A 14,032-nucleotide genomic window follows, 5' to 3' on the forward strand; every position below is an offset into this window, starting at 1 on the left:
CGTTACCATACCCAGTGCTCATCAGACCTGGCACCAATATATTCTGCACCGATTATTCTCAATAAATGCCTTTCTAAAGTTAAAACAAACAAAATCGTGTCAAAAATCTAATTGAGAAACTTATCTTCTTTGAAATGTTCTTTGCCTTGTTTGAATTTTTATATAATAGAAATATGCAAATATATATAGAGAGGGAACATTTTTTTTAGCTCTTACGTAAAATGTTCTTTCATTCTCCAAGGTGCGCGTAATACAAAACCACGCTCTGGACTGGAAGTTAAAAGTTTGTTATTCTATCTTCGTTGTTTAAAAATATTTCATGTATGTGACATGACCGACTTTCGGCTTTCTTTTCGATCTGGTATTACGGATTTGTTTTTTTTTTAGAAACTTTGAAATCCTAGCCTAGCCTATCAGGCAATACCTCAAGTTTCTTCACCATCACCATCCTTAGTAACCGTTAGTTGGTACCTCAGTTACTCTTTATTCGACAAAAATTTCCAACAGTTTTAATTTTGGTTGATTAAAAAAATATACATTAAAAACAATATAATTTCCCTTATACAATTGTTTTTTTTAATATATTTTAAAGTCTCTTTTTACCAACTATGGGTTTATCTGGACTGGGGCTATAAAGTTTAACGTGGGCTCCAAACCACGCTCCTCAGCATTAAGTCTACCGACTGGCGAGTGACCAACTTTAGAAATCATCCCAGAAGACAGAAGATCGGTCTTACCCAGCCTGGTTACTGGTTTGATTGAGATCATTTTCCTTGTAGGATTTTATACTCTTACCTACAACATTCACAAATTTTAAACAATCACAAACATAAATTTACGGACCATACCCTAGCGGGATTCGAACCCGGGGCTATCGCAACAGTAGGAGGAGCGTCCTATCGCCTTTACCACTGCGCCACCAAGCCGGCTTATATAACTGTTGTTAAATCACTAACAATAATAATAATTTTATGATGAAAAATTAATTTTAAGTTATTTTTCAGTCGGATAAGCCGAGTAAATCGTTTACGGTAAATCAAATAATATCCATCCAGTTGTACTAAATGTTTGCTCGACCAGAGCAAGCATTGTTTTACCAGAATAAGGACTTTCACTTGTCTAAAGTAGATTGATGTTCATTCATATTCCGACAGTCGCTTGAATTTAATTCCGTTTGTTTTCTTGATGCCCATCACGAATTTGAACGTTCCACTTCAGCTTTACGTATCGATTGAAAACAATCAGTTTGATCTCTTTGTTCGCCCAAATGGCGATGCGCGATTTTCTAATTAATTACAAAATGTCTTAATTTATTTTTCTCTATTATATTGGAACAGTAATATGTTTAATAATCAATATTATATAATTAACTCAATTGAAATTATGTTAATATGTTACGAATGCAGTTTGATAAGTCAGTGACTTTTTAAAATTTCGCCGCAGTTACTTTAAATACACGACTGCTGGTCTCCAATGTTATCCTACTGTGAGATTTTGAGCAGGCTGCTTCATTTAGTTTGTGTTTGACAGCCTTTCGAATTTTAACAAAAATGGAAAAGTAATTCACCTAAATTTAATAAGAGTAATTTGTCTAAAAAAGGCTTGATAAATACTGTGGGGACTCTGCACTATCAATTTAATGGATAAGGAGTGCTTTACTGAGTTCAGTTGTGGTTCTACTAACACAAATGGTGCCGAATGTTCAAGTTAACTAAAAAAGGTCCTTGTGTTATAAATAGTAAAAAAAAATTGATGGATGTAGAATTGGATTATCAAAGAGTGAAAGTACGTGAGGTAGCTGATACTGTAGGCATCTCAAATGAGCGCGTACATCACATTTTACATGAATATTTGGATTCTAAAAAGCTATCTGCCCAATGGGCTGCAATTGCTCACACTCGACACGACGACAAGCTCAACCCTGTAATCTCTTCAAAAGATTGCTTGGCGATGTTCAACCGCAATTTGAACGACATTTTGCACCGTTTCGAAACATGGATACATCAGAAAACACCAGAGACCAAGGAACAATGTAAACAGTGTTTTTATTCAGGTGGCCACCATAAATTGGACAACGAATTGCTACCCCATCTACGATATTCCCCAGATTTAGCCCATTGCGACTATTTCCTGTTCCCAAACTTGAAGAAATGGTTGAGCGATAAAAGTTTTAAGTCGAAACTATTATTTGGCAGGAATAAAAAATAGAAAAAACTATTCTAAATGTAATAAGTTAAAAGGAGATTGTGTTTAGAAATGTAGCTACTTTGAGGGATGTCGAGATTTCGTTCGAGTTCGAGTCGACATCATTCAATAACAGTCTATAAAATACCCAGAAATATTATTCCAGGTGTTGAACAGCCTGTGGTTGTCCCAGGCAATCTCGAGACTCTGATCTACCATATTATTAAATAGAAATCTTGTATCATTCAAATATTGACCAGTGTTCAGTTCAGACGTGTCACCATTGACTGCCCAAGCGTCCTCGTCAGGTAACACTGCGCCGCTCTCTTTTATCTATTATATTTCTATTTTTATAACAGCAATAAATAACACATCATGTAACCATCGCCGTTTTATTTTGCCTTACCTCCATTCACCGAGCCACATAAACCGCAAAGATATAAAACACTTTTTTGCTGAAAAAATATCTTTCATTCAAAAAAAAACTGACTTATTAAACTGTCCTTGTATGCAATTTTATATAATATTGGATACTTCTGATACTTCCGTAATCGGATTGGATCAGATTACATTATGAATAGTTTCCGCTGAGCCAAACTGTTTACCAGGAATATTATGTGAATCTAAGGCGTTGTTTCATCATGATTTTGAGTTTCTCACACATCGTTGGTTATTCAATTTACATCATTCTGGAACCACCTCATTCGCTTAATTCAGCTCTGTTGAAGTTACTATCTAAACTTAAAAGAAGCTTCGAGGAATGCTTTAAATGTTCAGAAATTTGATTTCCATTGTCTTATCTTGAAGGGGACGAAATAAATGTAAAAAATAAATATATCTCTTGTGTTTTACTTCGAAAGATTGTATTAGAGTAATTTCAGAAAACAGCGCCATTAAATTTTTGAAAATCCATGTAACCTTGCTGGAAATATTTAATTGTCCCACCACACCCAACATATTCACCAGACATAGCCCCACCCCATATTCCAGACGGGCAGTCCACAGGCCGTCTGGCTGATAATTCCTTTTAGTGAAATAAATCGATTTGTGGGTGGTGTATTTAATCATAGTAAGAAAAAATCATGATTAGTCATGGCCAATATTTAAAAAGTAATAACAGATGAAATTTTTAATAGTAAATTGATCGAATTTCTGACTTTGATTCACAAAAAAATGGTAAATGCATAAGCTATAATCAAAAAAGGCATCAACTTCAAAAAATATTTACTTAATTAATCTAGAAGCTTTAGAAGCTGGGCACCCGCGACCGAATAATTGTGATGGGATACGAAGCCTTGGTGGCAGCTAGATATCTATTTTACAATCTAGCCGTTGATATCACGAAACATGAATTGACAAAGTCAAAAATTTATTAGGTTTTTGCGTGTATTTTAATTAGCGATATCTATTGCTGAAACTGTAAAGTATTAATGTAAATTAATGTTAAACAACCTAATCTAACTGTTAAATTCGATGGTTTTGACAGTTCTCTACATAAAATAATAATTTTCCATTCATTTTTATTGAGTTATTTAGTATATACAGGCGCTAATCATGGATGACTAAAATTGTAAAAAAATTTCGACATTTGTTAAAAAGATTATAAAAATAATATTAAAAGATTTAAAGAAATCGGCTGCCGAAGCCCATCAAACACTTTTAGAAGGATATATTGATGCCGTTCCGCCATTTGAAATTGTTGATTTTGGTTTTAAAGATTTAAAAGTGGCCAATTTGATGTTAATAACTAAAAATTATTATTGGACTAAACCAGCTTAAATGTTCAAAGAATTTTCAAACAGCTTAGCGGTTAGCGAATCTTAGCCAAATAATAGCTTTCGACGCGGTATGGTCAGGTCAAAAAATGGAAAAAATCTGTAGAAAATGATGGAAATTGTTTTTATTTTTAAATATTGCACCACCAATTTTTCTTAATAAATATATTTTTAAAATGAAAAAATTGTCATAAGTATTTTTTCATTTCAATTCATTTCAAGTGTATTTCACAATTTTTAAAACGGATGAGAACATCAAACTCATAATTTATTTTCACTTTGGTTGTTTTGTTGAATATCTGCGCAAGGGCTATGTTGAATCAATTTTATATAAGTGGTATGGTACATGAAAGCGGTAGAGGTCCGTGGTAGAAAATGTGTCCCGCTTTGGTTTACCATCGGCCTCAACGGAACTTATCGGAGCAAAAATGAAGGAATTGGTTCAAATTTTTTGATTAGGATACTCCTTTGAAACGTTCTATTTTATTCAAATAAAGCAATATTTACGAGAAATGTTACTTTTATACTTTAAAGGAAATACGAATGAAAGTCTAAAGTATGATGATTTCAACATTTTAATATCAGCATAAAAATGGACGTAAAATTTTCTGACGTAATATTGGAAATGATTTAGGAATAATAAAAATGGATATTAGATTAGTTAATAGAAAAAAGAAATTTTTATGTTAAATTCTGTAATGTAATGAATAAAGAGAGAGACTTACTGTTAATATTGATGCTTGGTAGTTGCAATGGTGCGGGCGACAGGCCGAGAAGGCTCTATTGCAGCGATTCACACATATTTTAATTTCACCGGGACCTGGTTGAAAATGTATGTTTTTGCTCATAATTTTTATGAATTAAAGAAATGACCTAATGCCGGTAACCAGGCTGGGAAATTTCGGACCTCTTTTGGAATCCACTCCAGATAAACCCTATTTGGTAAAAAGATTATAATATTGTATACATAAAAATATTGAAATTAGGTCAACATTGTTCCTGCAAAGTTTTGCTATGTTTTGTAGAATCAGCTGGTTATAATGATTTTGTTTTTTTTTCGGAGAGTCAAGTAAAAAACGCTCTGAGTATAACAAAAGAGACGGCAACCTATTTGTTTTTACCTAGGTCACCTAGGTTGGTTTACAATAAATTCTGCTAGAAAGACATCCCCTACCTATTGTACTATCCAGATTTTAAACTTTTAGAATTTTCTTTTATTCTACACAAGAGATAATTTTAATAATAGTTGTTCGGATTAATTCGTAGTATTAATATATTAATAGGAAAAAAAATGGTGTATGTAAATCTGCTATAAGATTCCATTGTTTCATCAAACAATATATTTCTTGGCTGGCTACTATGATGACTATACCTATTTCTATACATTTTACCTGATTAAATAGTAAATAAGCCGGCTTGGTGGCGCAGTGGTAAAGGCGATGGGACAGTCCTCCTACTGTTGCGATAGCCGTGGGTTTGAATGCTGCTTGAGCTTTGTTTAAAAATTGTGAATGTTCTAGGCAAGAGTGTAAAATCCGACAAGGAAAATGATCCCAGTCACGCCAGTAACCAGGCTGGGTTAGACCGGATGTCTTCTGGGATGATTTGTAAAGTTGGTTACTCGCTAGTCGGTAGGCTTTAATGCTGACGACCGTGGTTCGGAGCCCACGTTAAACTGTAGGTACAGTCCAGATAAACCCGTAGTTGGTAAAAGGAAACTTTAAAATATATATAAAAAAATAGTGAATAATAATTTTATGTATGTATAATTTTATATCAAATAATGCATTCTTGCCGGGAGTTTTGATAAACAAAGAAGTCCTTACCATTCAGGTAACCATTACCACTCAGTCCTTAACGACAAAAAGGAAAAGGTTTTTGCATCTTATTATTACCGGTGATAATCCATCTATTACAACAATCCCAGGCTAGGAAGCTTAATCTGTTACTTCTGCGTATTTTTCTTGAAGATCATGAAAAATTGTTTGGCGGGTAATAAGGACTTTTTGGGATCTTTGTGGTATATAGTCCTTAAGTAAAAGGGCAGATGCATGAAGAATACAATGAAGGAAAATATTTCAATATATATGGCAAAATAATTTGTTAGGCTCTACACCCTCCAATATTGGTTGATTAATTGCATTTGGAGGCGAGTAGTTTTTCAGATATTTTCTTGTTACATAGATCAGATATGATAGTTAATAGAGATTGGGTATATTTTCAATATAAATATATAAAAATGAATCCCTATTTCTCTTAGACTACAAGGAAGTCACAATATCTTGTATATGGTGGTTTCGTTCTGCACATTACGGGAATCTATATTTGATAATTTTATTATTCACTCACATTCTTATTAATTTCTTATATATGATTGTGAAAATTTAATGAAATTCAGAAAAAAAATGCTAGTTTTTTTTATTAGTAATCGAAGAAAGAAGCAAATTATAGTGAAGCTATGACGGCAAATTCAGTTACTGGAACAAACTTTTGAATAAATGCTTTGTGCATTCGGCGTTGTTATTCCTAGTTGCATTAATTCTTTGTTGATAAGCAACACATGTCTTTAATTAAAATTAATACTTAATTGCCAAATTTTTCGTTCAAAGGATTACCATTAACCATCAATATTGCTTATTTCTGCGCAAGAAAATAAAACTAATAATGTTGTGCATCAAAAAGCATTATAAAGACACTATGTTTTTGAAATATTTTTAAAGAATTATTTAGTCTAGTTCGAAATGAATATTCATAGCTCAGACAGGACAGCGTCGGTCGAGTCAGCTAGTAATAAATAATTTTCTATTTCCTATTATAAATACTCAATAAATTCATTTAAATTAAATGTGATACTCTGTTGTAATGTTTTTCTGGCAATGTTTTACACTGTTTTACGATATTGATCTCTGAACCACTTGGAATAATTAAAGGTTTCGTTTAACGTAAATTGTCAGCGGACCGTTATGTTAAATTAATATTTATATTACGCACATTTATATAAATTAGATCAATATATATGTTATTATAAATCATCTAATACTCACGAAAGTTATACACAATTTCACAAAAAGTTATAAATGAAATATACAACAAATTATTGCATTTATACAACCAACAGTTGCAATAAAAATATTGATATTATAATCATATATTAATAAATAATCTTTTTATAACATTCTAGTCTATAAATTCTAGAAGTCTTTAAGAAATCGTTTTTTTTTAATATTTTCTAAGCGAAATCCTTCAAGAATATACCCTCAAGAGGTTCTTTCAAAATTACATTTACATACCCTGAAATTTAAAAACGAAACTTTAAAAGCGTTTTTCACGAAACAACTTTTTTCGAGACGGTTGACATATCTCAAACTAGTAGTAGCTAATTTTGAATGATCATAGTCGGCATTCGGTAAACTTCGGCAGTTTCCTCTGAATTTTGCGACGTTGTCATTTACAAGCGATTGAGAGATAGAACCCAACGACCTGGGGCAGCTATTTTCGTTGGAACTGTTCACACTTCATTCACTTGTATCACAACTCATTTAATTGTTTTATTATATTTATATATTATATACTTTTACATTAAGTTAGCTTAAGTATTATATTGTTTTGTAAGTAAGGTTAAGAATTTTGTTGTGTTTAGTTTATTTATTCTTGTACTACTCATATTTTGATTACAAAAATAGACAGTAAAGGATAAATGATTTGTAAATTTATAAATCTTGTCTGATTAGTTCGAACACGTACTGAGAGCGTGAATGAGGCTGTCAAAGTTGCCCGGTTATCAAACGAATGCAAAATTCTTGAAAACTCTAACCTATATACTATTATGGCTGTATAATTAACTGTAGTTTTTAGATGTATTGTAATGCTAAAATAAATTGTTTTTGATAAAATTTCTGTTTCAGTATTTTATTTAGATTGCAATTTTGCAACTAAATTTTTTGCAAACTAAAACTCAGAGTTGATGTGGCAACAGTGCACAGTTTCAACTTCGTAAATTGAGACGACGTATGTTCACACTAACTTTGACACATAGACTATACATTATGTTTGTTATCTTATATATTGTATATTTTTCCTTTCAATTACATTTATCTTACTCTTCTTATTTATATTCTTGTATATATTCAAATGTAATATATATAATATGAAACATTTATTATAGAAGATGAACAATTTACCAATAAACCTAGCTAAATTTGAAGTTAAGTTTCAAGGAAAATTTTGTTATTGTAATGTTTATATATTGATACATTTTTCCTTTCAAAATTATTTTAATACTAAATATGTTTATGAAATGCCCTCCATATTTTAGGTTAATTTGTCTTCAAACGTACGTATGATGTGAAGGAACTGTTAACGTCGCAAATTTAGATTCTTGTGCGCATACCGGGATCCTCCAAAATTAGACTCTTGTTCTCAAAATTTACCGAACCGATTTACAAACGAATAAATTTTAATATTTGGTGTGAGCGTTTTCTATACATTCTTCTATAGTATCAAAGTAAAACTATAACATAATTTGGATTATTACTATTAAAAAAAATAATAATAAAATGTCAAAAAAATTGCAAAAAATGTCTCGAATAGCTTGAATTTATCGGACAAAATTCGGTGATTTAATATGAAAGATTACTATATTATATATATATATATATATATATATATATTTATATATATATATATATATATATATATATATATATATATATATATATATATATATATATATATATATATATATATATATATATATATATATATATATATTATTAAAAAAAGGTTTATAAAATGGTTTTAACTTAAATACTGTAATTGTTTGATTTAAATATATAAGAATTTAGATGATTGTTTTTCAGTTAACATTGCGAATAAATAAATAAATAAATTCTAAGAAGACATTAATTAATAACCGCAGTGAGATACTTTATATGAAAACAAAAATAGATGCTTACTCTTCAGCCAAGAACCTAGAACGTTCATAGTTCCGAATAACAAATACAGCACCAACGATCACGAAATTCTTTCACGACCAACGTGAACCAACCAACTAAACATTAAACAAATCAATGGCCGATTTTTATACGAGCGCCGTAAAATTCGTTGGGACAGTGTCAGTTTGAACGATGCGTTAGAAGACAACGACAGATCTACCGTTGAAGGACTTTGAAGAATTATCATAACTGCTTCTTAATGCCGCACCAGCGTAAAAATTGCGACGTAAAAATGGTTTCTAGCCGTTTTTATTCGTTATTCAGAATCAACAGTGAAAATATTTACCACGATGTAAAGATTAAAGCGCTTTAAAGTAGGTTGGCCATATGAAGTGCGTTTTATCAGGACATTCGTGATGTTAAACATGCATTTTTTGTGCCTTTTCCCATTCCCCTGTAGTTTATTACAAAATATCATTGTTACATTTGCTATTTTTAGATTAGACTATAAATGGCTTGTATAATTCTAGGTGTTTTTAAGTATTAATCATGCTTTGTTGTCGGTTTCTTACCTGACTCAATTTGTTCGATATTGACTTGATTGTTTTATTAACTTGGCTTATAACGCTATGCTCGATAAGGGATCTGATATAATATGTACAAATTCTTAATTTTAGTTTGTATGTGAGTGTATTAACATTATTGATAACAGAAAAATTTATGTTCTCAGAATTTTTTAAATATGCCACTCGCAACAGGACGGACCTCCTACTGTTGCGATAGTCGCAGGTTCGAATCCTGCTGGGGCATGGTCGTAAATTTATGTTTGTGATTGTTTAATATTTGTGATTGTCCTAGGCAAGAGTGTAAAATCCGACAAGGAAAATGATCGCAGTTACTCCAGTAAAAATTCTGGTTAAGATCGGATGTCTTCTGTGATGATTTCTAAGTTGGTCACTCGCCAGTCGGTAGGCTTAATGCCGAGGACTGTGGTTCGGAGCTCACATTAAATAGTAGGTCCAGTCCAGTTACACCCATTGTTGGTAAAAGGAGAGTTTAAAATATGTAAAAAAATATTTCACTTAACCATTAACTTTTCTACATACGTCTTCAGAAATACTACTTTACCCCTGTAGATACTATCATTAATATAATATAATATTCAAATAAAAAAAACAAGCAGAAGATATACACTGCAAAATCTGGCGAGTAAGAAGGACTGGTACTATAGAGTTTGGCATGGGTTGACGTTAGTATCGTGTAGAGGCCATGTTATTTTGATGGTGTCTATTTAACCTGTTGTCTGTTGATTGGGATCTGGATCGTTTTTGGAAAACAATTATAATTTGGTCCAAATAATCATGTTTAGCAATTGGGAATATCTTTTGATTGAATATATATTAACAAACATAATTGTCGTATATGGAATGACGCCAATCCATACCAGGTTAAATAGGTGACAAGGCATCCAAAAATATTACTGTTTGGTAGTGATCTTGGGCTAGCGGCTTTAATGGTACGCACTTTTCTAAAATTGACATCGGTGAAGCTATCATTGTCAATGGGGCTAAAGACCTTTGATAAACGACTTATTTCAGTATATATTGGATCATATAGACTTGGATGAGATATGGTTTCAGCAAACTTTCTGCTTGAACGATTTTAGGGTATTTATTACCTCTTTTCGTTACCTCTCACAAGGGTGATGTGAATTAGCCACTAAAATCCTGCAATTTAACCGATAAGCTTAATAAACCCGATTACTCCTCTCCATCGCTTTCAAATTTAGCCTATTCTATGCGCAGTTATTGAAAATTGGATATTCGAATCCCTTTCACATTGGACTTACTGGTTTTAGTTACTGAAAGTCTCCAAATACTAAATGAATAGTAGTAATATATCGCTGCTCTATGAGACAGGGAACTATCCTGATAAAATTTATACTACTTTCAACATAGTAGCCGTCGAAATTATAAAATATTACATTGTGATAAAAAAGAGTTGTAGTTGCAAATATATTATAAATATAATATAGGAAAATAATGTTGGACACGATTTCACTCTAAAATAGTGTTTATTAGTGTTTATCTTATACATGATATTCTAAAATTATGTTTATTAATATGTGACATTAAATTACAAAGGAAATGCACAACTGAAGAAAAAAAATTTGCAAAATTACAATGGTTTGGACATGCTTACTAAAAGATTGAACTACTTTCTCACATACTTCCGAGATTTCTGTACGACCTTTTTAGTGGAAAATACAGACCAAAATGGCATGGATTAAAGTTACAGGGGGTGATCTGAATAATAAAAGGTTAAATCTATTTTTGAGTGCAGGTAAAGGTTATGATGCTTAGCTATATTTTGATAAATATAAATTAGCTTAAATTAAGAAAACGCGAGCAAATTTCACCGTAAGTAAAGTTAGTAAATATATTAAAAAATACTGTACCGGAAGCTTTTGATACTTAATAGAGAATTATTTATCATCATTCTTTACATCAACCATAATGTTTCCATATATACATGCAGAATAACATCTCTAGCTTGTTACCTATATTTGAGATAATAAAAATGCGATTACTTCTGAAAGTATAGACTGCAATTGCTCACCAGCTAGACTTTAGCAGAGTGTTGGGAATTACTTTGTTGTTGGCTTCTCATAACTGTGGTATTTTTGGACTGGCGTTTTAAATATCTTGGAAATAAAGTATAATTTTGTAGAAATTAAGTGGCAGGGTGTATCACTTTGTATTATCTATCTTGAGTAACCGCTCATTACAGGCCTAAGTTACAGTTTTGCGACTGTGGTCTGAAATTGTCGCAAAGTGGTTTACGAGCAATTGCAATATGCATTATAGTTTGGAGGAAATATAAACATAAAGCATAGTCCCCATCACAAGTTCTTAGAGATTTGATTCCTCTCTCAACTGACTACCACATATTAATTAATTACATACCACTTACAACATATTTCTGAAACTGAAAATGTGCCCAGCTGATATCACATATTTCAGCAGTGATTATCCACAATGCTGTAATAATAATAAATATATGCGAAACCTGGATTTAATATATAATTCAGTAATAAGAACTGCACTGGGCATATTTTAAGCATGCCCAGTTGAAAGCATGTCCCACGAGGTCGCTATACTCCCTTATATAAAAGAAATGTATTCGTTACGAAATATGTCAATTAGTTCTAGTTCAAGCCTCCTTCAGCATCAAATTTCATGCCTTGGCTCACGAACAGGAATAACATTAAAACCTCACATGTTAATGCGATATTCTAACGCTCATTTTAACAGCTGTAGTGCCCACAAAGTTTGTGGCGGCCTCAAATTCCATGGATTTTTACAGAATGTAGATTATTAACACTATCCTAGCCATCTCCTTGGATCAGTTGTTATTGAAAAACTAATTATGACTAAATTCTACAAACTGTTATAGTCAAAAAACTATTGGAGAAAAACACATTATAAAAGGACATATCTGGGCATAGAATGCACCATAACCTTGACTATAAAACACGTCTTATTTGAAGGCTGAAAGTACCTCCATCATAGGCAACTGATACAAGTTTGTTTTTGCAGTTTTACCTATCTATATATCTATATATATTTGTTATATTTTAGAGTCCTTTTTACCAAATAATTGGGTTCATTTACACTAATCCAACTGTTTAACATAGGCTACAAACCATGGTCCTTGGCATTAAGCCTGCCAACTGACAATTAATGAATTACAGGATCATCATATTGTAAATATAAATATAAACTTTGATTATTACTAATTATAACTAATATTACTAATGTAGTGTAAACATCGACTCTAAAAAGGGTGCTTACGAACTTATGTTATTTCAGATACAGGATGCACATACAAGTATAAAAAAAAATTAAATCATTAAAGTCCACTAACAATATTTTGTGTTCTGCAATAATATTTATTTGTCAGATATTGTGAAAGGAAACGTGGCCAACTGTGTCTAATTTCAAATTAAATACGATAATTGATTCTAAACGTCTTAAAAGCATTATAATGCAAATTTAATCAGCAATAAAGAGTTGCCGCATATAAACCATAAAACTGAGGTTATAGATCCGTCGCGTTAGGCCAGTTTAGGAGATGACCTTATCATTAGACTTTATAATATAGGTTTACGATACTTTCAGCCCACACGTAAGATTTGTTCCTCCGTTGGTTTTAGTCACTATTTCGTTTTAACGTATTTTTTCAGTTATGTCACAGAAGTCAACAAAATTAAAAAAAAAAAGATTTTGATAAAACATGATTAAAATACTTTGATCATAATTAGTCTGCATTTGTTGGTTATATCCGTGATTTAGGGGTTTTGATTTTTTGAATTATTTTTTTGATAATTATGAATTGTTAATTAAATTAATGGTGGGTATAATCCATACATTTAAATAATATATAAATATTATAGAAATAATCTTTTGAAATAATTGAATATATTTTTATTTTATTTATTAATATATTTTTATTAATCGTTGCCTACTAATTTACAATTTGTCTGTACAGTGACTTAAAACTAGGACTTATCTAGGAAGACCTATTGATACCTACTTAGTCTCTAATAAAATAAAAATATTAATTTATACTAAATTTAGTACACTTCACTACACAACTTCACAAGATCACGCAATATTATTCCATTTGATATTGATATTATTAATGAGTCTTTGACGTTTAACAAAAAGGGGCGTAATCAGTTAAGTGGTGTTAATAATATTGATTGCCAACAACATAACCTTGATTAGTATTTTGAGTGTAATAGTGTTTATGTCACACATTTTTTCTTTTATTCCATTTTTCAGTCAGATAATCTAATAACATCTAAGCCCTTGTTATGATATGTAATTACCTCAAAAATGGAATAATATATATATATATATATATATATATATATATATATATATATATATATATATATATATATATATATATATATATATATATATATATATATATATATATATATATATACAGTATTATAAGGGTCTTTTGGAACTTGATAATATTCGAAGTATTAATTATAATAGGAACTATGAATGAATCAGTATTAATTGCATTATAGATTAATTGATTGTTAATGTATCACCATTAAAA

General features: G+C 31.0%; 1 protein-coding gene across 3 annotated transcripts in view; it reads right to left on the minus strand.

Moving 5' to 3' along the window:
* Septin4 (Septin 4) overlaps nucleotides 1–14,032 on the minus strand; it is a 58,198-nt gene that overhangs the window by 17,511 nt on the left and 26,655 nt on the right. Inside the window, exon 1 of one of the 3 annotated variants that reach the window (XM_076409704.1) lies at nucleotides 8,915–9,064. The exons of 1 other annotated variant lie outside the window; for it this stretch is intronic. In XM_076409704.1, the coding sequence (XP_076265819.1) occupies nucleotides 8,915–8,942 (28 nt within the window). In that variant the 5' untranslated portion in view covers nucleotides 8,943–9,064. Of the gene's footprint in view, nucleotides 1–8,914; nucleotides 9,065–14,032 lie in introns of those variants that run through there. One more of the 3 variants, XM_076409713.1, reaches the window with a different exon arrangement.

Source organism: Rhynchophorus ferrugineus, unplaced genomic scaffold, assembly GCF_030347505.1.
Source record: "Rhynchophorus ferrugineus isolate W39M unplaced genomic scaffold, kcgeb_rfMv2 rfM1, whole genome shotgun sequence".
NCBI classification, from domain to species: Eukaryota; Metazoa; Arthropoda; class Insecta; order Coleoptera; family Curculionidae; genus Rhynchophorus; species Rhynchophorus ferrugineus.